Source organism: Leptonotus elevatus, chromosome 10 (genome assembly GCF_054856555.1).
Source record: "Leptonotus elevatus isolate MCC_2025b chromosome 10, RoL_Lele_1.0, whole genome shotgun sequence".
NCBI classification, from domain to species: domain Eukaryota; kingdom Metazoa; phylum Chordata; class Actinopteri; order Syngnathiformes; family Syngnathidae; genus Leptonotus; species Leptonotus elevatus.
This window is the reverse complement of record NC_141248.1, coordinates 12607138-12631497: the sequence shown is the minus strand read 5'-3', so window position 1 is coordinate 12631497 and position 24360 is coordinate 12607138. Positions and strand designations below refer to the sequence as shown.

The window sequence follows — 24360 nt, the reverse complement described above, 5'->3', positions numbered from 1 at the left end:
TATTGAAATCAGCACAGATATTTTTGCTAAAAGTGATCATACAATATAAAAGACTCAAATAAATTCTGTGGAAAAAGTGAAAACACACAGAGGATAATTTTTCATGTTTTAAATATTGGTGAATAAAATAAAAATGGGCTGCAACATAAATGGCAGTTGCTTAAGCAGCCTGGTAATCAGCAAAGATTCAATCAAGGCAACTCAAATGTTTCTTTTATATTTTATTCGCTTTTCGATATGAGGGAGTGCGGAACGATTCATGGACTGTTTGATTTGAAAGTGGAACAATTTGATGTGGTGCGGTTCAGTTCGAGCGGGTATGATACAACGATTTTGTTGTTGTCATTTTACAGACATTTGGATGAACTTGTCAATAATGTAAATGTGCCAAAAGACGATTTGATACATATCTCGATTAGGGCTATCACTATCGCATATTTTTAAAATAGATTATTCTATTCATTTTTCCATTCATCAATCCGATAAAATTTGATTTTGCATTTACGTGCATTACAACGCCCCCCCCCCCCCCCCTGATACTCTTATTGTTGCTTATGTGGTATTTTACTGATAAAAATGTTTTAAAAATTGTCTAAAATGTCCGACTCATGTCATGCTATGGTGGTTAGCTAGCTTCCCTCCCCCCAAAATTAGTTTGCAAACTGTTTTATTTTGAAATATACCGACGCTCGACTTCCTGTCTGGCTCGTGTAATTGTTCCCGCTTCATGAAAATTTGCATGCGGCGTCCGGGAAAAAAATAGAACGCTTGCGAAAACCTTCCGCGCCGAATTGACACGCAGACTCGAATGCTTTCTTTTTCTCAGTTGGTATACATGTCACTTAGCATAATGGTCATGGATGAATTTGCAATGTACAGTCGGAGGTGGGATTCGAACCGGCGACCCCTCCTTACTAAATGCGGCAATGAGCAGTATCGGACAGATGGTAATGATGATAAGTTGTATGCGTGGAAGTGGGCGTGGAAAGTTCAATGTCAGTCCCATTGAAAATGAAAAGGGAAAAGTTGATATTTAACGTTAAACTGTGTGAATGCTGTAAGTAACGTGAAATACAATGATTTTTTTAAGCAAGTTTGAAATTTGTGTCAATCGAAAGTATCGCGTGCGAGTTGTTACACGGCAAAAAAAAAAGCATTCCCACATCACAATGAGCCTTTCGAAAAGTGCTACACAAATAAAATGTATTAGCATTATCGATTAGTTATTGAATAATCAATCATTTTTGACACCTCTGATCTTGATTTACTTCAAAGTGTAACGATTCGGTTTCATTTGATACTCTCACAACTTAAAAAAAACCCAAAACATTTTTCTAACCCGTTTTTGTTACACTCTTGCTTGCATTAGCAAAAAAACAAAAAAAATAAATAATTTTTGACACCCCAAAAAAGTGTCACGGGTACGAAGAGATTCTGAATGTTGCGAAATTGTTCGCATGGCGACTAAGTATGTTTGCGTAAGCACTCGGACCTCCCGGCAGTCCATCATCTCAATGTGACCGCTCATCTCTCAACGCGCGTCTCTCTTCCTTCCAACAGGTGTGAAGTGATTTTTTTTTCTTCTTCTCAAGTGTTACCCTCGTTTGTTTTCATCGCTAACGGCAACAGAGCAGCGTCTCATTCGAGGATCTCAAAAAGACGGCGTTTTCATGCTGAAGTCGTGGCATCAAAGCAAAGAAAGTTCCAAAGTGTACTGCGAGGCCGGGCCGGGCCGGGCACGTTTGTTTCTTATTTGCATCCAATGTGAAATCCGAAGCTGGAAAAGTTGGAGGCGATGAGGAGGGAAAATGAGGGGGGTTCTCCGCGCGGCCTATCAGACGTCAAGCGCGTGGCCGGCCCCTCCCGCTCCCGCTCCTCCTTCCCCGGACCCCGCCCCCTCGCGCTCATGCCTGTGGTTGCGAGCGAGAGGCCCACAGAGCGGCTGAGAGGGGAACTGAGATCAGTTACACAGCTGAGGTCCATTGACTGACCCGAGGGCAGAAAGTCGGCTGCAGACCTCAGCTGGAGTTTGTGTCCTTTTCCTGCCTGCGAGCGCGAGTCCGGCATGTTTGACTGCATGGAGGCTCTTGGGCTGGCCCCGCGGCCCCTCTACGACGTGTCGGCGCAGGGCTCCTGCATGCTGTCCAAGGCCCCCCCGTTCTTCTCCAGCCTGGACCCCTTCGCCTGGGCCGGGACCGGCGGCCTTCAGTGTGAGTACTCGGCCAGTCGTGGCATGGACGGCTTCTTATCGGGGTCGCCGCCCGCCCGTTTGTTTATGCGCTCAGCGGGGGACTTTCAAGGCGCATATTCATACATCATCATGTTTGTTGTCTTTGCGAATGACTTCACATGATTGACAGCGGCTTGGAACAATACAGGACCTGACCCCCCCCCGCAACAGAAACCGCTTTGACAGATTGAAGGCCTTGAAATCACATTGTTGCTCATTTGGCCTCTTGCGGCCATGTTCATTTTCAACGGCGGTGATGTATTTGTGAGTCCCACAGTGTGGACGCTGGAACAATCCCGCTCAGGATTATGACAAAAAAGCGGATCTATTTGTTGGTTGACGCGTCCCGGGCCGAGCAACTCGAGTCGATTCATCCCGACTAATCACTGGGCCGGCGACTTGTCGAGTCGGCTAACGATGACGGATGACAAGTGGGCTTTGCAAACATCACGGCGCGGGGGGCCTGTCGCAACTCGCTCGGGAGCTTCCCCACACGCAAAGCCAAAATGTTCATCCATTCAACGTGTTCCAAATTTTTTTTTTTTTTAGAAAAACTGAACTGACACGTAGAACGGCATTGAAGCGATGAAACTAAAGTGTTTTCACTCCTGGACTAACCTGTTAGTCTATTTGACGAGAAGCATGCAAATGAGGGTGACTCACCTCATACCTTTGCGCTCCATCTATTTGTAATGCGAATGCAAATTCAACCGCTTGCTTGTTTACCAACAATTTGGAGGCTTAAATGGTGCCCAATATCAATCGGCATTTACCTGATGGCTCCTCTTTACACTTCGACAGTTACTGCTTGATAATTCTTTCAACTAACTACTTAATTATGCTTTCTTCAGGCATGATGAATTTTTCGGTCTAACCCCCCCCCAAAAAAAAAAACGATAACTCATCACCGATTCAATCAGAAGATGGAGCAATATACTGTATATAAAAACCCACGTTTGTGACATGAAGAAGAAAAAATATTTAAAAAAAAAAGAAATGCTGGTAAACATTAAATATAAAATGCAACGTATTATTTTGTGGATCCGATCGATTGTCATTGATTGATCGGGCAAATTAAGACATTACAGCCGAATACCGATTTTTCATAGAATGCTAAATATCATTCCATCCAGATCGGTGTAAAGTCGAATTTATAGATGCATCAAGACATTGGAATGAATTGCTTGAATGCATTTAGCCAAACTAGCTTTTGTAATCTCATGACAAGTGCAACGATTAATTGGCAACTAATTGATAATATAGGTATCTTTTTTTTTTATCAAAAATTGTCCAAATGGTGAGAATTTCAGCTCCTCAACAGTAATATTCTCCGATTTCTTTGTTATGAACTCAAATAAAACAATTGCTTGTACTTTGGAATACCACGATCGACATTTGTGTCTTATTTTCATCACGTTAGAGACCAAACCAGTAACTGAATCATAATTCACACTTGTGTACTGTCAATTTGAAATAATGGCTAGGTTGGAAATTGAAATGAGTTTTTGAATCCGATTAATCGAAAAAAATAATGACCAGATGAACTGATCGTTATTTGCAGCCCAAATACATTGAAGAGAAATATAGTAACATAACATAACTAGCGATAGCCAGCTAACTTAACTACAGCAACATTTTCTACGTGATAAAAAACATTCATTTCAAAACGAGACGAGTTGTTCTACATTCCACACTGTCCTGAAATGTGATTTGATGTTTTTATTAGTGACTGACTGAACTTCTTTAGGGTCAGAGTGAAGCACTTTCACAAGGTTGCAATGTGAGAAACCATTTCCCGGTCTTTATTTTTGTTACCGCTTGAAGCGAAAGATCTCTGTACTTTTCAGATTTTAGTTTGTGTGTCAAAAGACAAAAAAGTATGGCGTCATTAACGAGGCAGTTTGGATGTTCAGTTAAGTGACTGGGAAAACATGTGATTGGTCCATCCGGACAAATGGAATCTCTGGCAAGCTTTTGCTGCGTTTTTGTGCTTGTGGGTCCGCTGAGCACCTCAGTGGCGTCCTTTGTATCAACGTCAGCGGCCATTCAAAGGATCGGCGTCCATAGCGAAGTGTGTGACGTTTTGTTTCTCCTCTGCTTTTAAGCATCCACTCTCCCTTTGGCCCCCGTCCGGCAGTGTGTGTGTGTGTGTGTGTGTGGGTCCGCCTCTCTGATGTCCTCCTCGCGCACGGCTCAGTTTACACGCCTCGTCTTGTGTAACCCGCAGCTTTTAATGAAGCCATTATAATTAGAAAAGGCCTCAATTAAGAGATTAGCAGGCGTGTGGGGGCATGAAAGAGGAGGAGAGGGATGAATTTGGTTTTGGGATTAGCCCCCCGAACCCCCCCCGCCTCCCCTCCCATTGACTCCTTATATGTTGGCGTTTCGGGCCTGGAAGGGGGGGGGGGGCATCTTCCTTCTCGGCTGGCATCTTCAAATCGACAAAGCGAGATGCGCCGACCCGCATTCGTGAGTCGGGAAGTTTTTTGTTTGTGTTTTGAGGTCGCAGCAATATTGTCTGGAAACTTTGCGAAAGAGCATTGAATGTGCTTTTGGCTGCTCCGTCGGTCTGATCGCAGATCTTAAAAGTAAAGATGAGGTAACGGAAGCTCGTGCAAGTCATGAGAGTGATCAATACTAAGATACAGATGCGTGTGTTTAGTGTAGAATCGAAGAAAAGTTCAGCATGACATTAATGTGGTGCTGCATTAATGATTATTATTCATTTAATAATCAATTAATAAGACTTAAAAAAAAGTTTTAAATTTTCCTCCTATATACAATTTTTTTTCCCTTCAAATTGACAAACACAAATTAATTAATATTCGGTTATCAACAGGTCAGAAAATAGGCAAACATGTTGGTCATTGTTTTCCGACACACTGTAAAAGCAGATGATGTCAAATAAGTTTGTTTTCATTGCGGATTTCAGAAATCTCAGAATATTCACGAATGAACCGGGGGGGGGGGGGGGGGGCAAACTCATTTTTGTCGCCTGGATAACAATTTTTGAAATCAGAACTCAAGACGAATAGTTTGTTCAACTAGACTAAGTGCAATTTCTGTAGAAATTGCGTGGGAATGCTAAAAAGCTAAATGCTAATAGCTGAAGTCTTACGAAGTCAATTGAAAAGATAAATTATGTGAAAATTACAAACAGTGAAATAATTTGACAATCATTAGTATTCAATATAGCATTTGTACTAAAGAGTTGCCCAAAGCGGGGTTTGAACCCAAGTCAATTGCTCAAACCACTTACCTAACTTGTCCCATTGGAAATGAATGGGGAAAAGTTGATATTTAATGTTAAATTGTGCGAGACTAAAAATGACATATGTGGGAATGCTTCAGCATATTATTCAACGTAACAAGAAAATGTTTGCAATATCTCAACGGAGTTGTTAACTACATACGACACTTTGAAATGTTGGGACAGATTTGAGCCAGCATCATGGAAGTTGACTTTGAGTGTAACAAAAACCAGTTTGGACCGGATGTTTTTGTTGTCGTTTCAAACGTTTTCGAATCGTTCCACTTTGGAATATATCAAGATACGTATCGAATGGTCTTTTATTAGAGAGTATATCTTAGAAGGAACTGGCACATTTACAGTATTGACGAGTTCATTCAAAAGTATGTCAAATGACAACAACAAAAAGTCATCATACCCTCTTGAGCTGAGCCAGACCATATTGAAACGAATCGTAATTCAATTGTTCCACTTTCAAATCCAACCGTCCCTGAATTGTTTTGCACCCCACGTATCGACAACCAAATGGCCTTTTTTTGGAGAGCGCACCCCGAGAGTTGACATTCTTGATTTTCAGATTTTTTTCCCCCGTTTTGCTTTGACACCTGTGCTCTAAACGATGAATCGATTATCCAAAAATAATGACCAAATAATGTGATAATCAATGAATTGTCGATTAAGCGTTGTAATTTGGCCAAAAACAAACAAACAGAAAAATATTTTATAATATGGGTTAGGGTCATTTTTAGTGCAACTTACTGAATTTGGGGTCCAGTAATAAAAAAAAAAAAGAAAGAAAGAAAAAAAAAAAACATAGCCAAGTAACCCCAACATAAGCATTTTTTCCTACTAATTAGAATGTTACATAATTACATTGTATACAAAATTTGGTGATTAAGGTTCCATATGATTTTTTTTAAAGAGCACGTGTACTGCCTGATTATTGTCCGATTGGCGTATTGACGACCTGATGATATATCGATTGGCCGAAGACGTATTTTAACAAGCTGTCTAATATCCCCCCCCCCCCCAACCCCCCGACTCAAACCCAGCGAGCGCTAAACTGCTGATGATTCACGTTTGTGGAGTCGCTCTGAAATCCAAGGGCGTTGTTCTGTTCGCAAGTGTGTGAAGATTGTCAAGTTGAAGTATTTGTCCAGGGTTTCTGGTCAGCTTGTGTGTGTGTGTGTGTGTGTGTGTCTGCCTCCCCCTTTTTAAATGTCTGCTGCTTTGTTTTTTATGGAGCTGTCTTCTGGACAGCAGCCCGGTTTTCACAGTCTTTCCTTTAAGAGGCGCTACCAATGACAGGAAGGGCTCCTCCTCCTACCCGGGCAGGAAGGCAGGAGAGGACAGAGGGGGGGAAGAGGGTTATTAGCGAGGGTTTGCTCAGGGGTGTGTGTGTGTGGGGGGCTCGGTATTGAACTTAGAACAGCTGATGAAAGGGATTGTCACTCACATCTCCCCCATCTCCTCCCTGCTGTTGTGGTAACGACTCACTCAGCATATTTGCGGCCGCTGCCGCCTCCCCCTCGTCCGTCGCAACAACTCCCGAGCACTTGACAATGACGACGACAATCGATTTCAAGCGATCGTATCGAGGCAGGCGTTTGTGTGTTTGTGTGTGTACGCGCCATGCCGCTCTCGCCCACCCACGGCCCCAGTGCAGCCGCCCAACACACACACACACACACACTCGCACATTTTCGCATGTGCGCGCACATTCCACAGGGTGCTGCCGAACATTAGGTGGAGCCAGATGAAATGCTGCCTTGTGAATGATTTTTTAGAATCATGCTAGATTTTATTCAGCTTTGACATTGTTGGAAGCACACGGCTTCACTTTATGGTGATTCTCCTCAGGCGCCATCTTTGACTGACAGTTTGAAGTGGAAAATTCTAATTGAACGAACCCCTTCCAACTTTTGTCGGCATAAAAGCTCCAGGGCATCCTTTGGACATTCGACTGTCACGCAGGTGTTAAAAAGAATGTCAGGAAACAGATCTAATGCACAAAACCACCCAGCCGTCGATAACTTGTGATGGTTGCGTCATGTTTAGGGACATGGAGGATTGCTGAAGACAGTTCACGGCTGATATTTTGGGAATTGAGTATCCTACTGATTGTCCCATCAATTAATCGAGCAAGAGAATAAAAAAAGGATTTTGCACATGTGGTGCAGGTATTATTTTGCATGCTTTGGGTTGCCATCCACACGTTCTACTGTAGTATCTGTGATTGAGTGCGTATGGCCTTAAAAAGGCAGGGCCTGGTCTAGTGAGTGCCGTGGGCGTCAGATAGAGTTGGCTGGCTAGGGTGGTCACTATCACATATTTTTTTATAATCTATCAATTATTCAACCGAATAGTAAGATAACATTTTATTTTGCATGAAAGTGTATTAGAAAATCATTTTTCCCAAGTACTCTTCATTAACCACTTGTTGTTTATTTGGTATTGTTTAGTGATTTAAAAAAACAACTAAACAATTCGGCAATGTTACACAAGAGGGATTGATCTACTCTACTGCTAACGCTAGTGCTAATGGTCTACTCACCAACCTTTTTGAAACTGATTCAGTTTCTGCTTGATCATTGTTTTCCAAAGTAAAAGCAGATGTTTGCAAATGATAAGTCTGTTTTCATGAAGGACTACAAAGATCGATACTTACTGTTGAGAGGCTGAAATCAGAGGATTTGGCAGACAATTTGAAGTTAAACAATGGGTCTAAATGATTAATCGATTATTAAAATAGTTGACAATTAATTTGGCAATTGAGTTACCGATTAATCGACTCATTTTGACAGCTCTATAACTGGCTAACCTGTTAGCTCATGTATGAACGCACTTACTACACGTTTTGTTTTCTTACCACTTTACGTTAGCCAACACAAGCTAACATATCGATGATAGCTAATTTAATATAACTGGTAGAACATAACTGGCTGACCTGTTAGCCTGTCTGTGTGTTGAGAAACTGAGCCTCAGTTGTGGCTCTCGCAAGCTCATGTATGAACACTTATATTACGCGTTTTGTTTTCTTACATTTTTACGTTAGCCAACACAAGCTAACGTATCGAAGCGAGCTAATAGCTAGCAGAACATATTGTAATGCTCCTGCAAGTGTTCAAGGATAGACAAGCGCCAGTAAGTTAGTGTTGGGGTTACTTTGAATCGCTTAATCTCATACTTGGAAATGACTTTTCTCTCTGCTGGTGTCACATAATACAATTAACCAAAGCAAAACTTGCGGTCTGACTGAAATTTGATTCCAAATTGTACAAGACTGAGACACTCCAGTGTAAAAGGGTCCACTATCCTCGACGCCTCCCCAATATGATGCTGTGTGTAGCCCCTAGGCCAAAGTCAAGCTGCACGCCATATGTCACTATGTCGTCCGCGCAGTCACCCCCACAAGCAATAAAAAAAAACACCTTCAATGTCGGCGTAAAGGCACACACACTGGCAGATTGGTCAAGTCCAACTGTATTGACGCCAAATGGACGGCGACACGGCAGGCCGGGGGGCCAACTGGCGGTTTTTCAAAGGTGAACTACAAGTAGGTGTCAACTACGAGGCCAAACTGGACTGTGTTGATGAGACATTAAACTCATGGCTGAAAGGAAGGAAGGAAGGGATGTTAACAAGACACAAACGTGGCGCTTGAATAGTTGTACGCTGATGTAGGTGACAGAAAGTCTGCCAGGATGTTGGAAAAATGTGCGCGGGTTGTGGCTCCACCAGTCACGTCGTCTGTCGTGGCCCCTCCAAAAGGTGCGCTGACAGACGTTATGACACACAGCGGGGTGAGCGGCAGGTTAAGACCCGACCGCTGTTTCTTCAAGCCAAGCCTCCGAGGCCGCGCGCAGTTCAGGGTGCTGACAGCCCGCTGACACTTTTTGGCTCCTCTCCCTCTTTTCGTCACGCCAGGTAGCGTCTCCTCCTCCTCCCGCTCGCTCTTTCTCACCACGCTCAGACGTCGTCAGTCAGTACCTGTCGTCTGGCGCCAGATGCGCTACCTTTTTCCCGCTCCGAGACACACTCTTACATTGTTGCTATATCAACAGATCGGCTTACGGCTTTAGCTCCGCCCACTCCCCCTCTCTCACCTGAGCTCTAAAGCCTCAAAAGTCAACACATCGCTTGTACTGTTTGTGTGTTCTCAGCAGAAGAACTAGTAGAGCAATACACTCACTGGATACTTGTTAATGGGATCCAATGCAAAAGGTCTTATGTCTTGATTGATGCTATTAGCTTATTTAGCTACATTAGCACAGCAGAATATTCATGCATCTCCTCCACCATTGTCACAGGCACATTTACTGAAGTCATTTTTTTTATCTAAACACAGCATTTTGATTAATATCGCGTTTGTGGAATATGAGTTAAGCAGCAAAATCCACCTGTTTGTATCCATCTCAGGGTTGCGGCCATTTTGCCACTTCCTGTCGACTGAAAATGACATCACAGTTGCTCACAGGTAATGACGAATTACAGCTCACCTGTTTTCTGAAGCTGAGCCGTGATTGGTCACTGAGCCTTGAGCAACTGTGATGTCATTTTCAGTCAACAGGATCTGGCAAAATGGTCGCCGAGAGGGAACGGGTGGATTTTGCCGCTTAATTCAGATTCATACTTTTTACTTGAGTATTTTTATGAAGAAGAAATGGTACTTTTAGTCCATTGCATTGAGCGACATTCTAGTGACGTTTGACTGCATTTCGCAGTCACATGACCATACAGTCTCATAGAGAAGCATATTTTTAATTGACAAATTTTTGTGAAACCTAATCTCTGCCTAATGTTCTGTTGCATGAGTATAAACATAGAAAGTTAATTTAAGATAATTTCTTGTGGTGGAATTTTCTGTATTTTTTTTTTAATGCTATGAAGATTACATTTATTATTGTTAGCGTTAAAGTAATATTGTTTGGCACTAGCTGAATTTATATACTTCCATTTGAGATTTTTGTCATTCAGCCTCTAACTCAACTATTCCATTTACATGTTAGAATTTTTACTTTGTATTTGTTTTTGTGTCTTACCAGGTTTTACAAAGTGACCTAAAGTGTCATAAAAGGCACTTTAAATCTTTATTTTATTTCATTATTATTATTACTATTTATGTTTTGATTTGATATGGTTTAAATTTTTTATTTTTGAAAGTTTTCAATGAAACTGTTTTTGGAAGATGTCAGGACAAATACACAGGGGAAATCCATGCAAGCACAATGAGAACGTGCAAACTTCGCAGGAAGGCTGTCCAGAGCTGAAATTTGAGATTTGCCTCCAAACACGTTATTTGAAGCATTTGAAGGAAAACGATGGAATGCTCTGTTTGGTTGGCGACGTGGGAAACAGCAGTATAGAAGTGCTGTAAAATTAATATATGGGGAGTGTATAAGTTTATATCGGATTTAAAAATATATATTGCTTCATATTTCTTTAGTATTAAGCAGCTACAATTGTAGCTCTTCTTCTTATTTTGTATAAGACAAAGTGACGTCGACATAAGGGTGAATTGTTGAATGCCACTTGCACACACATTGAACTTTTCAAGTGCCTGCTGGGCAAGTAGTTAGTAATGACCCTCTTGAGCCAAGGTCAAAGTGAAATGGTGGAAGCTTTGATTGAAGCTCTTGTTCACTGGGAAGTTTGTGTCCCGGCGCTCACCTCCTTCCTTCTCTTTCTTTCTCCTTTCTTTTGTTTTTATTGGATTATTCCTTTGTGCTTTTACCTCTGTGCGTTTTGAAACCTTACCACTCTCGTTAATGACAGGCCACCGGGTTCATTTTAGGGTTGCTGTGGCAGGGTGGGGGACGGGCTACATTTGGTTGGGCTCTGTGTCGTCTACTGAAGGTGACAAGGGGGGGGGTGCCGACTTTGGGGGGGGGGGGGGGGTTGACCCCCGGATTCTTGAATTTTTACTAGGAAGGGATGCGAGGATGGAGCTGTATGTGTGAATAGCTGCCCAAGGTGACTGGATGCCAATAAAGGGGTCGTCAGCCTGGCCGGGGGCCTCCTTCCCATCTCAGACACAACCTTTATAGGGCTGCTTGTAAGCCCGGGCAACTATTAAAACTCCGTCCTGCCTGCGCTGAGGAATTTAGGGCCAGGAAACAAGGGGGTGGGGCTGGGGGTGGGAATGGGCAGAGGAAGGTGAAGTTGGGGTGAGTGAAGGTGAAAGTTGAAAGGCAAGTTCCAGACAATCTGCTTCTTCAGTCAGCACCTCCAAATATGGAGGAGGCCAAAGTGGCTTCTTGCGCCTTTTACTTTAGCCTTGGTTACCATTGCTCATTCTCTTTTGGTTTGTTTTGAACACGGCTTTAGTTTGGCAAATGTCATAATCGAGTTTCCCCTCGGAGCGAGGGGACAGGGGCCAAGTCTCGTAAACGTCCAGCTTTTTGTTTGTTCACATGGGCCACGAGGTATACGGGCATTCACGTAAAAATGTGAGCTCGTGAACACAAAACTCCAGAATAAGTCAACAGGAATGTCGCCCGCCCACCTCGGCCCTCGCACCCCCCCGTTGGCCAGTAAATGGAGAAGCCAATCAAATCTCAGCTGCCAATCAGCGTTATATCAGCGGGGCCATCTGGCCATCAGCTAATTGTGTGTCCTTTAAATCGCTGTCAATCAGACAGGACGCCTCCCTCCTCCCTTTTCTCTTAAAAATCTCTGCTTTTGAGATGGCCTTCTGGCCCCGCTGACCACGGGCTGTCAAACCACTGACTTGAATGCTGCTACTTCTTGTGTGTTCAGCCGTGGAGACCCAGAGCACCAGCTCAGAGGAGATGGTGCCAAGCTCGCCTTCGCCGCCGCCGCCGCCCCGCATCTACAAGCCGTGCTTCGTGTGCCAGGACAAGTCGTCCGGATACCACTATGGGGTCAGCTCTTGCGAGGGCTGCAAGGTAATTGCGCGCTAGAACCCACTGAGGAAAGCTTACAAAGCACGTTTGGTACACTGTTATCAGTCTACTGCCCTCTAGTGTGGACTTACTAGTACTACTGTCAAAAGTATTTTTTTACACTCAACCTTGACTGAGCAAAAGCACAAAAAAAAAAAAAATAAATCATAACCATCACCAATTATGCAATAATTTATCACGCAACTCTTTGTTAGCTTTATAATAGCCACTCACCAGGAAAAAAAAAAATCATTCATGACGAACTGGAAATCCAGGCTATAATTTAGCTCCTCCCAGAAAAAGATCTGAATCGTGTCACTTCAACATACTTCCTTGACACCAGTTACTTTCCTACCAGCCAAGGCTTTGATGCCATCTTGTGGCATCATATGGCATTATGGGAAGAACACCAAAACACACAGATTGCGTTTTCATGCAGTCAATAGCCCTTTCAAAACCCAAATATTGGCAATATTCAGGTTTTGGAAGGCCATGTAAACACGCGCAAAACCCCTGGGCTACTCCGTTTCTAACCGGAATATTTGATGACATAAACGCGATTGAGGTACCTCCTTTGAACATAACTGGCTTGGGTTCTGTGCATGCTCTATTTGCAAGAAACTTTGTCTTATGACAACAGTAACGATTTGTATGTACGGCAGCCATCTTACGTTGCCACTCACCAAGCCAGCCAATCTTGAATGCATTGATTTATCTGCGGCGTTCCCACGTTTTCCCCCGTCTCTACGGCGAAAATGCAACAGTGTGTGAATATCCACTCATATATTATCCATGTATAAGTCCGTGCATCTGGTCCACAACCCACCAGAAATACACAAGCAGAGGTAAACAAAAATGACTGCTTTATTAGTGTGGTGAGTAACATGAATATAATGTAATTTATTTAATTAAGAAGCGTAAATAGATAATTGTATACAGCCTACCACTGCTAGTTAGAATGAACTGTAATCTATAACAGGTGGTTCTGTTAGAGAGAGGATGGAAACAGCTGCTGATAACAAAATACGGCTATCAAAAGCCGGCAGCCTCAACTGACACCGTCACAGCAAACAACAGTGGCAAACGCTATAGCCAGGAAATAGCCAGCCAATAGGACGTCAACATATGTTTACTGGCACGTCACTCAACAGACCAGAACTGTCTATTAAAGGCAGAAAAACATGTAAAATGTGTGGATGGCGACCTCAAGTGGACAAAAATAGTACCAGCACCTCACATGTATATATTGTCTGTCGGCGGTAAAATGTATGAATGAAACTTTAATTAATATACAAATAAATACCATAAATACTTGGTCACTCCATTATTGTGTTCCAGGGTTTTTTCCGGCGCAGCATCCAAAAGAACATGGTGTACACGTGCCACCGAGACAAGAACTGCCAGATCAACAAGGTGACCCGCAACCGCTGTCAGTACTGCCGGCTGCAGAAGTGCTTCGAGGTGGGCATGTCCAAAGAGGCGGTGCGCAACGACAGAAACAAGAAGAAGAAGGACGTGAAGGAGGAGGCGGTGCTGCCCGAGAACTACGAGCTGAGCGGCGAGCTGGAGGAGCTGGTCAACAAAGTCAGCAAAGCTCACCAGGAGACGTTTCCGGCGCTGTGCCAGCTGGGAAAATACACCACAGTGAGTGTCGCATAACAATGACAAAGCGGCGGCGGCGGCGGCGGTGGAAAGCTTGCCGACCCAGTTTGGACACGTGTGCCGCTTTTGTCTCCCAGAACTCGAGCTCTGACCACAGAGTCCAGCTGGACTTAGGCCTGTGGGACAAGTTCAGCGAGTTGTCCACAAAGTGCATCATCAAGATTGTGGAGTTTGCCAAGCGACTGCCAGGCTTCACCACGCTAACCATCGCCGACCAGATCACCCTCCTCAAGTCTGCATGTCTGGACATCCTGGTACAAAATGCCGCCTCATTCGCCACGCAGCTTAGCCAAAACATAAAAATGTGAACAGCTGCCAGCAAGTCTCCTCAAATGTCAATTTTTTTCCCGCCTACAGATGCTGAGGATATGCACGCGCTACACCCCCGAGCAAGACACCATGACTTTCTCCGATGGCCTGACCCTCAACAGAACCCAGATGCATAACGCCGGCTTTGGCCCACTCACGGACCTGGTGTTCGCCTTCGCCGGGCAGCTGCTGCCGCTGGAGATGGACGACACCGAAACGGGGCTACTCAGCGCCATCTGCCTCATTTGCGGAGGTACAACAAGCCTCGCCTCATTTGTATCTTCTCACCTCACCTTGACGAGGTGTTCACGCTGTCTCGTCAGACCGCATGGACCTGGAAGAACCCGGGAAGGTGGACAAGCTGCAGGAGCCGTTGCTGGAAGCGCTGAAGATTTACACACGCCGCCGACGCCCCAACAAGCCTCACATGTTCCCTCGCATGCTGATGAAAGTCACCGACCTGCGAGGAATTAGCACTAAAGGTCAGTTTGCCATCCGCGCCATTCGCATATGCACACGGCACAATAATTGGTCAAATGGATTGGGGTTGACTTGGCTTATGAGGCGTGTGTTTTGTTAAGCATTAAAACCTGGAACAGTTTTGAAAAAGAGAAAATATATATTTTTTGGGGAAACCTTAAATGGGGAGCAAACAACCTTTTTTTTGGGACAATAATATGTTCTATGCAGCCCCACTAGTTGAAATATGGTATTCTGGTTAATATTGCATTAGTGAAATAGAAGTTAAGCAGCAAAATCCAGCAGTTTTTATCAATATCAGGGGGCGGCCATTTTGTCACTTGCTGTCAACTGAAGATGACATCAATGTTGCTCAGGTCTTAGATAACAACCAATCACAGCGCAGCTTCAGAAAACAAGTGAGGTGTGATTGGTTATTGCCTGAGCAACTGTGATGTCACCTTCAGTCAACATCCAATGGCAAAATGGCCGCCCCCTGAGATGAATAAAAATGGCTGGATTTTGCTGCATTACCTATATTCCACAAATGTAAAATTAACCAGAATGTCATGTTTAGACTTGTGAGATCACATATAACATATTATTGTCAAGAAATGTTTAAGGTTGACTTTAAATGTGCTTCTTCACTAGGGCCCACAGTGATGTGGATTTTTTTGAGTGGTGCCGATTCCAATATTAGGTAGAATAAAATTTTGATGACCGATTAATAGCTATCTATCTATCCATCCATTTTCTTAACCGCTTGTCTTCACAAGGGGGGTGCTGGAGCCTATCCCAGCTGGCTTCGGGCAGTAGGTGGAAACTTTCCCCATGGAAATTTCATGTATCAAAAGTACTTGGGGTATCAGTACTTGGTATTGGTATCAGTGACAACTCAAAAGTTGTCAGGTGCTGGTACCGGTTTGGGAAAAAATAATGGTATTGAACTCCCCTACTAGAGATGCAACAATTAATCAATTACTAATCAATTATCAAATTAATTGATAACTATTTTGCTAATTGATCAATAATTTAAGAGACCTTGTTTAACTTAATATTGTCCAAATGCTCATGACTTCAGCCTCTCAACACTAAATATTCTCAGATTTCTGTAGTTCTCCATTCTCTTTGTGTTTCAATCATAATAAGACATTTGCAGACATCTGCTTTTACTTTGGCGGCATCTTGGTGCCAAGGAATTACGTTGAATTAAAATAAGGAGCTTACCTTTAGACAAAAGTGGTACTTTGCCGCTCTTTGTGGCATATACGTTTTTAGGGGGGCGTCAACTACTCATTTTGACTATTTGCTGAGGAACATGGTCGTGCAGTTCTTGTCATTGCACCCGTCTCGTCTGTCCACACAGGTGCAGAAAGAGCCATCACACTCAAGATGGAGATCCCCGGCCCCATGCCACCGCTCATCAGGGAGATGCTGGAAAACCCGGACGCCTTCGAGGACAGCAGCGACTCGGCGGAAAGCCCCGCCGCGGCCGCGCCCCCCGCCGTTCAGGCCATCAAGCAGGAGGAGAAGCCCACGTACGAGTCGGCGGTGGAGGAGGAAGAGGACGACGAGGACGACGACTACTGGGACGAGGACAGGGAGCGGCTGGCGGACAGTGACGCCGAGCCGTGGGGGGAAGCGGCGGCGGCGGCTGTGGCGGCGGCGGGGACCAGTACACACAAGAAAAGCGGGACAACGCAGTAGGACGCTTCCTTCCCTGGCATACTCATCCTCACACCATCAGGCTCTTATAAAAGAATTGCAAAGTTTACAGGGAGTGAGGGACAAAGCAAAAGCACTCAACAAGCGACTCATTGTGGTCCGCAGTGACAAGAGGGAGGTGGGGGGGACACAAGGAATGTCCCCTTCCTCAGGAAAAGGGCTACGTTTGTATAGAAAACATCTCTTCTTTTTTTTTTTTTTGTTACAAGAAATGCTACTTATACGTTCTTATTGTATGATGTATTGTCTCAGCTCTTTGTCCATTTTCTTTACTGTGTGCGTGTCTGTTTCTATGCGCTAAGGTGACACATGGTGAGAGCAGGACTCCAACTTCCAATGGTCTTCCAGGTGGTCAACATCGATTAAAAACAAGCAATACTGACTTGTGTATCATGAACGGGGGATGGGAATCGAGAAATGGTTCAGAGTGATTTGATTCCGAATTGGAATTGTTAGATGCTTCTGAACTTCCTTCGGTTCATTTCTTGCATGCATTCCGTTATCTGGTCAGGTCAAATCTGGAGTTGCATCGTGGTGTGAAACGTTTGAGAAGCACCAGTTGAAGATATTAAGAGTTTAAAGCAAGCTAACTCATTTTTATTATCTCATCCACTCACCCAATGAGGGTTGAAAAGGAATCGTGTCGATTAAGGAATTACTAAATTCTTATTCGTTCCCATCCCTTGTCATCCAAATGTGATTTCAAAACAACCGATCCCCAACTCAAAAACGAAACCGCTCGTGATGTCGGTATGGAAAACCATTTAAGAATTTTTGCGGGGGGGGGGGGGGGGCAACGTTGGCTTGGATATCAAATAAGTGGTGAAACATGTTTCCACGATGTCAGTAATCAGCATTGCATAATGAAGAGGTCGCGGTTAAGCCATAAAGACGCCCCAGCAGCCATTACGAACTTTTTACATCACAGCAATCCTCAGGTGTGTGTGTGTATTTTTTTTTTACTGTATGAAAAATAATTGCATACTTTAACCATCTACAGTCAACCTCCATTTTGTCGTTTTACAGCTAACAAACGCACACATCGGACACAGTGGTCTTTTTTCTGATGCCAAATATTAATTTCTGATCACATCTTTGCAGTTGTAGCTGTTTGCAGAGCCTGAATGTACAGAATGTCATTAAGTATTAAATAGGATTTATGTAAGGAGGCTTAAGACGAATGTTAATTCACTCTGAATGTCACAAGGACAAAAATCAGTCAAATGTTTTTTGCACTGTTAAATGTCATCCAGTTGTACACGGCATGTTGCTTTGGAACACAATAGATCTTCGGCAACAGGATCTTACAGGGGCAATAAAGTCTGGTTTCTTTTGTCTTTTTCCTGAACTTGAGCCAGTGCAATAAAACAAAAGCCGCATGCAAGGTTGCAAAAAAAAGAAAAAAGTATAACTTCAGACAAATCAAAACAACTTTTGCTAATTAAAATTCCATCATCTTGATGGTTGTGACATTTTTGTGTTTTGTTATGTACGGACTGGAGAATATTTAATGATGCTTAAACCATCTCATTGTGTCTCTTTTTAATAATCACCAACCTCTGTCATCTCCATGCAGAGAGATTTAAACATCTCATCAACGGGCTTATCTGTTTCTGTTTGTATTAAATCTGTCTATGTAGTTTGCTTCTTTGGTTTGCTTGTTATTTTGGCTCCATTTTTTGATAAAAGGCGCTTTGTGTTTTCACACCCGTTGGCGTGCAGCTGTATTTATTTTGTCATCACTTTCAAATACTTAATGAGCATGTGAACCATGAAGAAAGTCATCCCCATAAGACACATCAAGTTAAAACCGTCACATTTACCGGACACTCGTAATGCATTTCATTTCATGACTGTGATTTAAAAGCAGGCATTCCAAATACACCGCCATAAACCCAGAAGTAGTGTAAGATGTCATACATGAATCCTGACAATGAAATGAGAGCCGTAAATGAAAGCGTTAAATGGCTCAACAAGACGTTTTAGCTTCGACTTAAGTTACACACAAGAGCCATGCAAACCTTTCTGTCACACACTTGAATCCAAGTTTTGAACACATGCTAACACAAATCCGTTCAGGCAATGCCGGTATCACTTTCTCTACAAATACACTTACAACTGCATCATAAAAATTATAATTAAAAAAAAACCAACTCAAACATCTACATTTATTCTTTAAGCATTAATGCAATAATGGTAGTGACTCCCAACCACAGTGGCACATGGAAATTTCCTGATTTTTTATTAATAGAAAATTATCATTTTTCTTACGAATAATCTATTGCCTTTCATCTATGACCTATAGTGAGTAGAGTGATTTAAATATTCTTCCACTAGAAGATACGATTAACCTGTGTTAACCTGTTGCAATTCATACAAGTGAAATATTATTACTGTTCTCGTTATATGATTGTTTGAAGCATAGTAAATTTAGTAGTATTAGTAAAATTGATCACGTGTATGCACCTCATTACAAACATTCAGTATGAATATTAAATGAAAATTTCTGCCACCTACTGGACAATTTTAGGTTTACTGTTTTGCCGGAAGTGACAGCATAGTTTAGTTAAGATGTTCTCCAGCTCAGACTTTGGGCTAAAGACTTTGCAGTTCTGATTAGTCGTAATTAATTTTGAATATCTGGAATTTAAATTTAAAATATCTAACACAAAACGACAAATATGTTATCCAGTTTCCCCCCCCATTCAAAACTATTGAAAATGCCATTTTTACTTGTCATAATTTAAATTGCAAACATCTACAATATAATTTTAGTAGCTACACATTTATTTTATTTTTTGGGGGTAATGCACTTGTAGGATGTGCAATTGTTTATTTGATGGTTTGTCTATCGACGGCATCTTAAAATAATCGCCAAAGTGATTTTTTCAGATTTTTCAGGAAACACAAAAAATTTAACCATTTGCATTATGAGGAGATTATTTCTGCCCCACAAAAATTTTGGGGGAAAAAAAAAAGACCTAGGAAATTATTTTAAGAGTGTGACGATATATATCTTTAATATGTTTTTGTATGTTATTTTTTTCATTTTTAGTTTCATTTGTTTATCATTATTCATGTATTTATTATTATTATTTAGTGTACACCATTTTTGTTTGCTGTGCATCAAATCAAGGTTGGGAATCACTGCCCAAACATGTACAACCCAACACAGCTGTCGCAACCTAAAAACTTGCAGTTCTTTGCGTCACCACATGATGGAGCCCGTCAATTCACTGCAGAGAAAACACTTTGAATTAAAGGCTGTGTTTTTATGTACTTGTGTGCTGTTTAAATGTTGGAGGGGTCACCTGAAGAAAGGGTCCACAATTGGCGGCAGCATCACTTGTTTCTTGTCACTATGCTTCTCAGTCTGCCTCTGATTGAGCCAGCAGAACAAGTAAACAATGAAAGGGGAGATCTCGAATCTATCGGGTCACGCAAATGTTGACGCATGAAGAAGTGAGTTGGCGACATTCCCCAGTAGACAATCTTATTGGAGTCGCGCCAATGAGCAGCCTACCAGCGGCTCTATTAAAAGGTGTGTGTGTGTGTGTGTGTGTGTGTGTGTGTGTGTGTGTGTGTGTGTGTGTGTGTGTGTGTGTGTGTGTGTGTGTGTGTGCGTAGACTCACTCTATCGCTGTCATTCTCTCTCAAAAACTCTGCTTGCAGCTTCTCCACTTTAGTCGTTTCCTGTCGTAGTCGCTCTTCCTTCCTTTGCACCTCACTCCTCAGCTCCTCCACTTTCTGCTGGTTAACCTACGCATGCCCAAGCACACACCAAGGTTGTTATAGTGAACAAAAACAAACAAAATAACTTAAACTAAAATTGAAAAAAATGTTCGTTAACAAAATAGAAAATGTAAAATTTCAAAACTACAAAAACATTTTATTCATTATTATTATAGCAAAAATTACCTTCATTTTCAACTGCGAGTCAATGCAATACATGAGCTTGTGAGTTTGATTTTAAATATTTTAATTTCGATATTACAGCACGGAATAAAATATTTATGCGCTTTTCTCTACCTGCGCTGCGTTCCTGAAGGCTTCTCTCTCCAGGGCCCAGTTGGCATCTTTCTCCCTGAGAAGAAGCTTCTCCTCAGAAAGCTGCAGGCCCAGCTGGGCCACCTGCAGGCGGCTTTGGTGCAGCTCGGCGTGGGCGTGGCCCTGACGGGTGCCCAGCTCCCTCAGCTCCCCGCGAAGTCCCTCGGCCGAGCGCTCGCTCGCGTCCAGGCGGGCCTGAAGGCTGCGCACCTCGGCCTGTGAGGCCTCGTTCTCTACCTGCGGGGGAAGGAGAACGGGCAAGGTGAACTTCCTTGCTAGGACGAGAAAATTCCATCATGACGTGATGTTCTGGGTTGGAGGACTTTACGGACCTGCAGCAACTTTCTCTTTTCTTCGTCATGTTTGATCTGACCAGATAATTTCATCAGTATCTCTTTTAGCCTGCAATAAGAAACACAGTGTATAAACAAGCGCACACACACACAAAATAGAGTAACAATCTCACAAAAGTGAGCACACCCTTAACATTTCTGAAGCCCTCTCGCTGTCCATTTTTAGAGCTCGTCTTAAAAAACAAATTTTGATTATTTCTTTTTTGACTCAGCATGAGACTTGGCATTGTATTACTGCTAAATGGTAACGTGTGTGTAACTCTTCATCAGAATAATCACCAATGTCAACGTCAAGGCCTCGATTGGCTCTCTTTTTCTTGCGCTCAACGGGCATCATGACGGCAGCATTAGCCACAAACGCAGAGTTAACCACACTGTTAAAAAGTTAGCGGCGGTCCTTAGGTGTGTTAACTTTAAGAGCAAGTTAACAGCCGGTTAAAGTTAACAGAGTTTTGAACAACAGGATAACAGTGCCGTTAAAGTTAACCGTGGGTTAAATCTACTTAACCAGTGGTCAAAGATATAAGCGAGTTTTGAACAACCGGGCCCAGGTGTTTTAAGGACTTGCCTTTCCAACTCAACGTTCCTCTCCTTCTCTCTATCAGTCAGCACCTTGACTTCATCTTCCAAGTCTTTGGTATGTTGATGACTGCGCACTTTTTCAGCTGCGAGTTGACTCAGTTCTGAGTTGAGATTTTCCTGACTGCTTTTCACATCCTGCACGGCGACACATGAGTATTAATCAAGAATCAAAATAGGTGATCTCTATTTGGTCTTACTTTGTGTTTTCCTTCCACCGTCTTCAAAGCGTCACATTTGTGTGTCAGGTTTTGATGGAGCTGGTAAATCTCCTCCTTCAAGGCGTCCCTTTCGCTCTCCCACTCCCCCTCTGCTTTTCTGTTGCTCCTCCTCTCCTCCTCTATTTCCTGTTTGGTCTCCTGCACAGCCTGCTGCAACTCTGCCTTCTCCCTCAAGCACTCGTCCAGCTCTCTCTGTGGATAGCAAATAACCCACAGAAAATTCAAGAGTCGTGGAAAAGTAGACGTTGGGCAGCTTCCTATGACCCACCTGCAGCAGCTGAGCTCTGGGGACCACAAGGAGAAGCTCTTCCTCGTCATCATCATCACCTCCTTCTTCTTCCTCATTTCGCTCCTCTCTCAGGGTCTCCAGCTCATCCAGAGGTTTTGGGGAGCAGAAGGTGAAGGGTCGGGTTTGGGCGCATACTTTTCCCATCTTGTCGACGTAGACAAAGTGGTACTCCACTGCGCTGGGGCGAGGCAGGTAGAAAGCTGACAAAAAGTTGAAGTTTCCTCTTGTAATATACGTGGCCTTCCTTTACAGAGTGGTTTACTTTAACAGAACTATAGAGAAACTTTGCAGTGTTTGATGTTCACCTTGAAAAAGTGCACAGCAGTCAACGCCGTTTCCTTCGGTGTAGCCTTCAGGGACCAGTGACCATGAGTATGTGTGGTACTCGCTAAGTGACGACCATCCCACCTATGGAGGAACAAGACCACCAACATTAGGTAACACAATCGAATGACAAACACAATACAGTGGGTATAAAAAAAAAAGTCTACACACCCCTGTTCGAATGCCACCGTTTTGTGAGATAGAAAATGAGACCAAGCTAAATCATTTAAAAACTTTTTCCACAGGTAATTTGAGTTGTAACCTCAATTGAAAAAAAATTATTTTAGGGAAGTAAAAATAAACCAACTGAGATGATGTGGTTGCCAACGTTATTATATTTAACGAAAACTAATGAAATGAGTGTAAAAGTCACTCATCGAAATAAAAAAACAAAAACTAACTGAAAAACTATATCTTAAGTTTCTAGTCTAAGTACAATTAGAGCAAAAATGTCCATTTTCAATTTTATGAATTAATATTATGTATTATTATGTATTTCGGTGTTCTGTATTTTAAATGTATTTATTTCGATATTGCTGTATACCAGTGGTTACAGAAGAAGAAAGGTGTTTGAGAATTATAATTTATTTATTTATCTATTAGACTACATTTTGTGACCTAGTTTTTCTATTTTTTATTCGAAAAATACTCCATATATATATATATTTTTTTAACTAATACTACAACTAATAAAAACTCAAATGAAGCACTAAAAAAAAACTAGTAAAAGTAACAAACTTGCCCTAAAAATTTATCAAACTAGCTGAATTTTGAAAAACAAAAGTCTAAATGAACTAATTATAATGAAAAATCACAAACTATTATAACCGTGTTGGTTGCACAAGTGTGCACACCCTCTTAGAACTGGGTGGCTTAAATAATAATTGGAGTCAGCACATAACTGCCACTATTTTAAGTGCCTCTGATTAGTCCCAAATAAAGTTCAAACTCTTCCAGTAGGCTTTTTCTGACATTGTATTGCTGTCTATCAGAAGCTTGGAGGTTTTGTGCCAACACAGAGTGTTAATTTCTGTTCACAATTCCCTCTTCCTTCTCTAAGGTAGTTCCAGCTGAAGAAAAACAGTCCCCGAAGCATCCCAAAGCAAGAAAGTTCAACATAACAAATCTCCAGAGGCACTTTAAATGGCGGCAGCAGGTTTCTTCATTCCCTTGTCGCTATAACAACACCTTGAAGATGCCAATCCAGTCACTGCTACTCCACTGATGGGCTGAAGTCACGCTGTAGTGACACTCGACTCTGGTTTGGGGGAAGTAACGCTGACCCACATTTCGAAACACCACCGCGGACTGTGGATATTGTTTCTCCATGACGGTGACGAGAAGGAAGGCAAACGCTGATTCGGCGACGGGACGAGGACAGCTGGCCAGAGATTAGAACACATGTATGAGAGAAACACTGTTGGGCAATTCACCATGGCCCCCCTCCAACATGTTTATAAACAACATGCTCACTCTCACCCACTGTTATGCAAACTAGATAAGATAGATAAGATAGATAAGATAGATAAGATAGATAAGATAGATAAGATAGATAAGATAGATAAGATAGATAAGATAGATAGTTGTCATAAGTAAATAAATACAACAAAACATATTTTACATATACATTACCGCTCAGTTTGGCTAGCAGCCACGTAAGCTGTTATCAAGCAACTGTTGTATTTATTTCTTTAAAGAATAAGAATCATTATTTCGTTTAAAAAGAAAGAAAAGAACGTCTTACCTGACGGGGGAAAAAAAGTCGTTTCTAAGAAGTGCACAGTTGTGCTCCCAACATCACACTGACGAAAGTTGACCAGGTGCCTTCTGTGGATAGTCACCCCCAGAGGATCATGGGAAAAGTAGTTCATTATCAAGAACATAACAGAGTCCTGTTTCTCGACACTTAATCCGCTGCCGTGAGTTGTTTACTCGCTTCTTTCATTTCTTGGCAGTAGCAGAGGCTTCCCAGGAAGAGTGGGTAGGCTATTTATGACACATTTATGA

The 24360-nt window shown here is 42.6% G+C and overlaps 2 protein-coding genes across 6 annotated transcripts in view; one reads left to right on the top strand and one right to left on the bottom strand.

Moving 5' to 3' along the window:
• The window catches only part of LOC147167122 (retinoic acid receptor gamma-A-like), a 41212-nt gene extending 22965 nt beyond the window's left edge, over positions 1 to 18247 (top strand). For 3 of the 5 annotated variants that reach the window (XM_086087926.1, XM_086087925.1, XM_086087927.1), the window contains exons 3-8: positions 12240 to 12388; positions 13724 to 14029; positions 14125 to 14301; positions 14405 to 14609; positions 14680 to 14838; positions 16182 to 18247. In XM_086087926.1, the coding sequence (XP_085944052.1) occupies positions 12240 to 12388; positions 13724 to 14029; positions 14125 to 14301; positions 14405 to 14609; positions 14680 to 14838; positions 16182 to 16522 (1337 nt within the window). In that variant the 3' untranslated portion in view covers positions 16523 to 18247. Of the gene's footprint in view, positions 1 to 1331; positions 2211 to 12239; positions 12389 to 13723; positions 14030 to 14124; positions 14302 to 14404; positions 14610 to 14679; positions 14839 to 16181 lie in introns of those variants that run through there. The other 2 variants (XM_086087929.1, XM_086087928.1) reach the window with 2 other exon arrangements.
• Positions 18054 to 24292, bottom strand: LOC147167121 (calcium-binding and coiled-coil domain-containing protein 1-like). Its single transcript, XM_086087930.1, has 11 exons — positions 24098 to 24292; positions 23542 to 23734; positions 22335 to 22437; positions 22009 to 22229; positions 21720 to 21932; positions 21509 to 21657; positions 20920 to 20989; positions 20570 to 20824; positions 20174 to 20299; positions 19852 to 19919; positions 18054 to 19776 (listed from the first exon to the last, which is right to left on the bottom strand). The coding sequence occupies exons 2-11, from the start codon at positions 23680 to 23682 to the stop codon at positions 19749 to 19751; spliced, it is 1374 nt and encodes a 457-aa protein (XP_085944056.1). The 5' UTR covers positions 23683 to 23734; positions 24098 to 24292; the 3' UTR covers positions 18054 to 19748.
• Positions 24293 to 24360: the final 68 nt, after the last annotated feature.

What these genes read in the sequence shown, in the direction of transcription:
- LOC147167121 (XM_086087930.1), bottom strand. Translation starts at nt 23,682, where the DNA reads ATGGAGAAACAATATCCACAGTCCGCGGTGGTGTTTCGAAATGTGGGT. An exon ending in ACTGGATTGGCATCTTCAAG is followed by an intron (nt 22,438 to 23,541) that starts GTGTTGTTATAG and finishes GTTCCTCCATAG; the next exon opens with GTGGGATGGTCGTCACTTAG. An exon ending in ATTGTGGACCCTTTCTTCAG is followed by an intron (nt 19,777 to 19,851) that starts GTGACCCCTCCA and finishes TTTTCTCTGCAG; the next exon opens with TGAATTGACGGGCTCCATCA.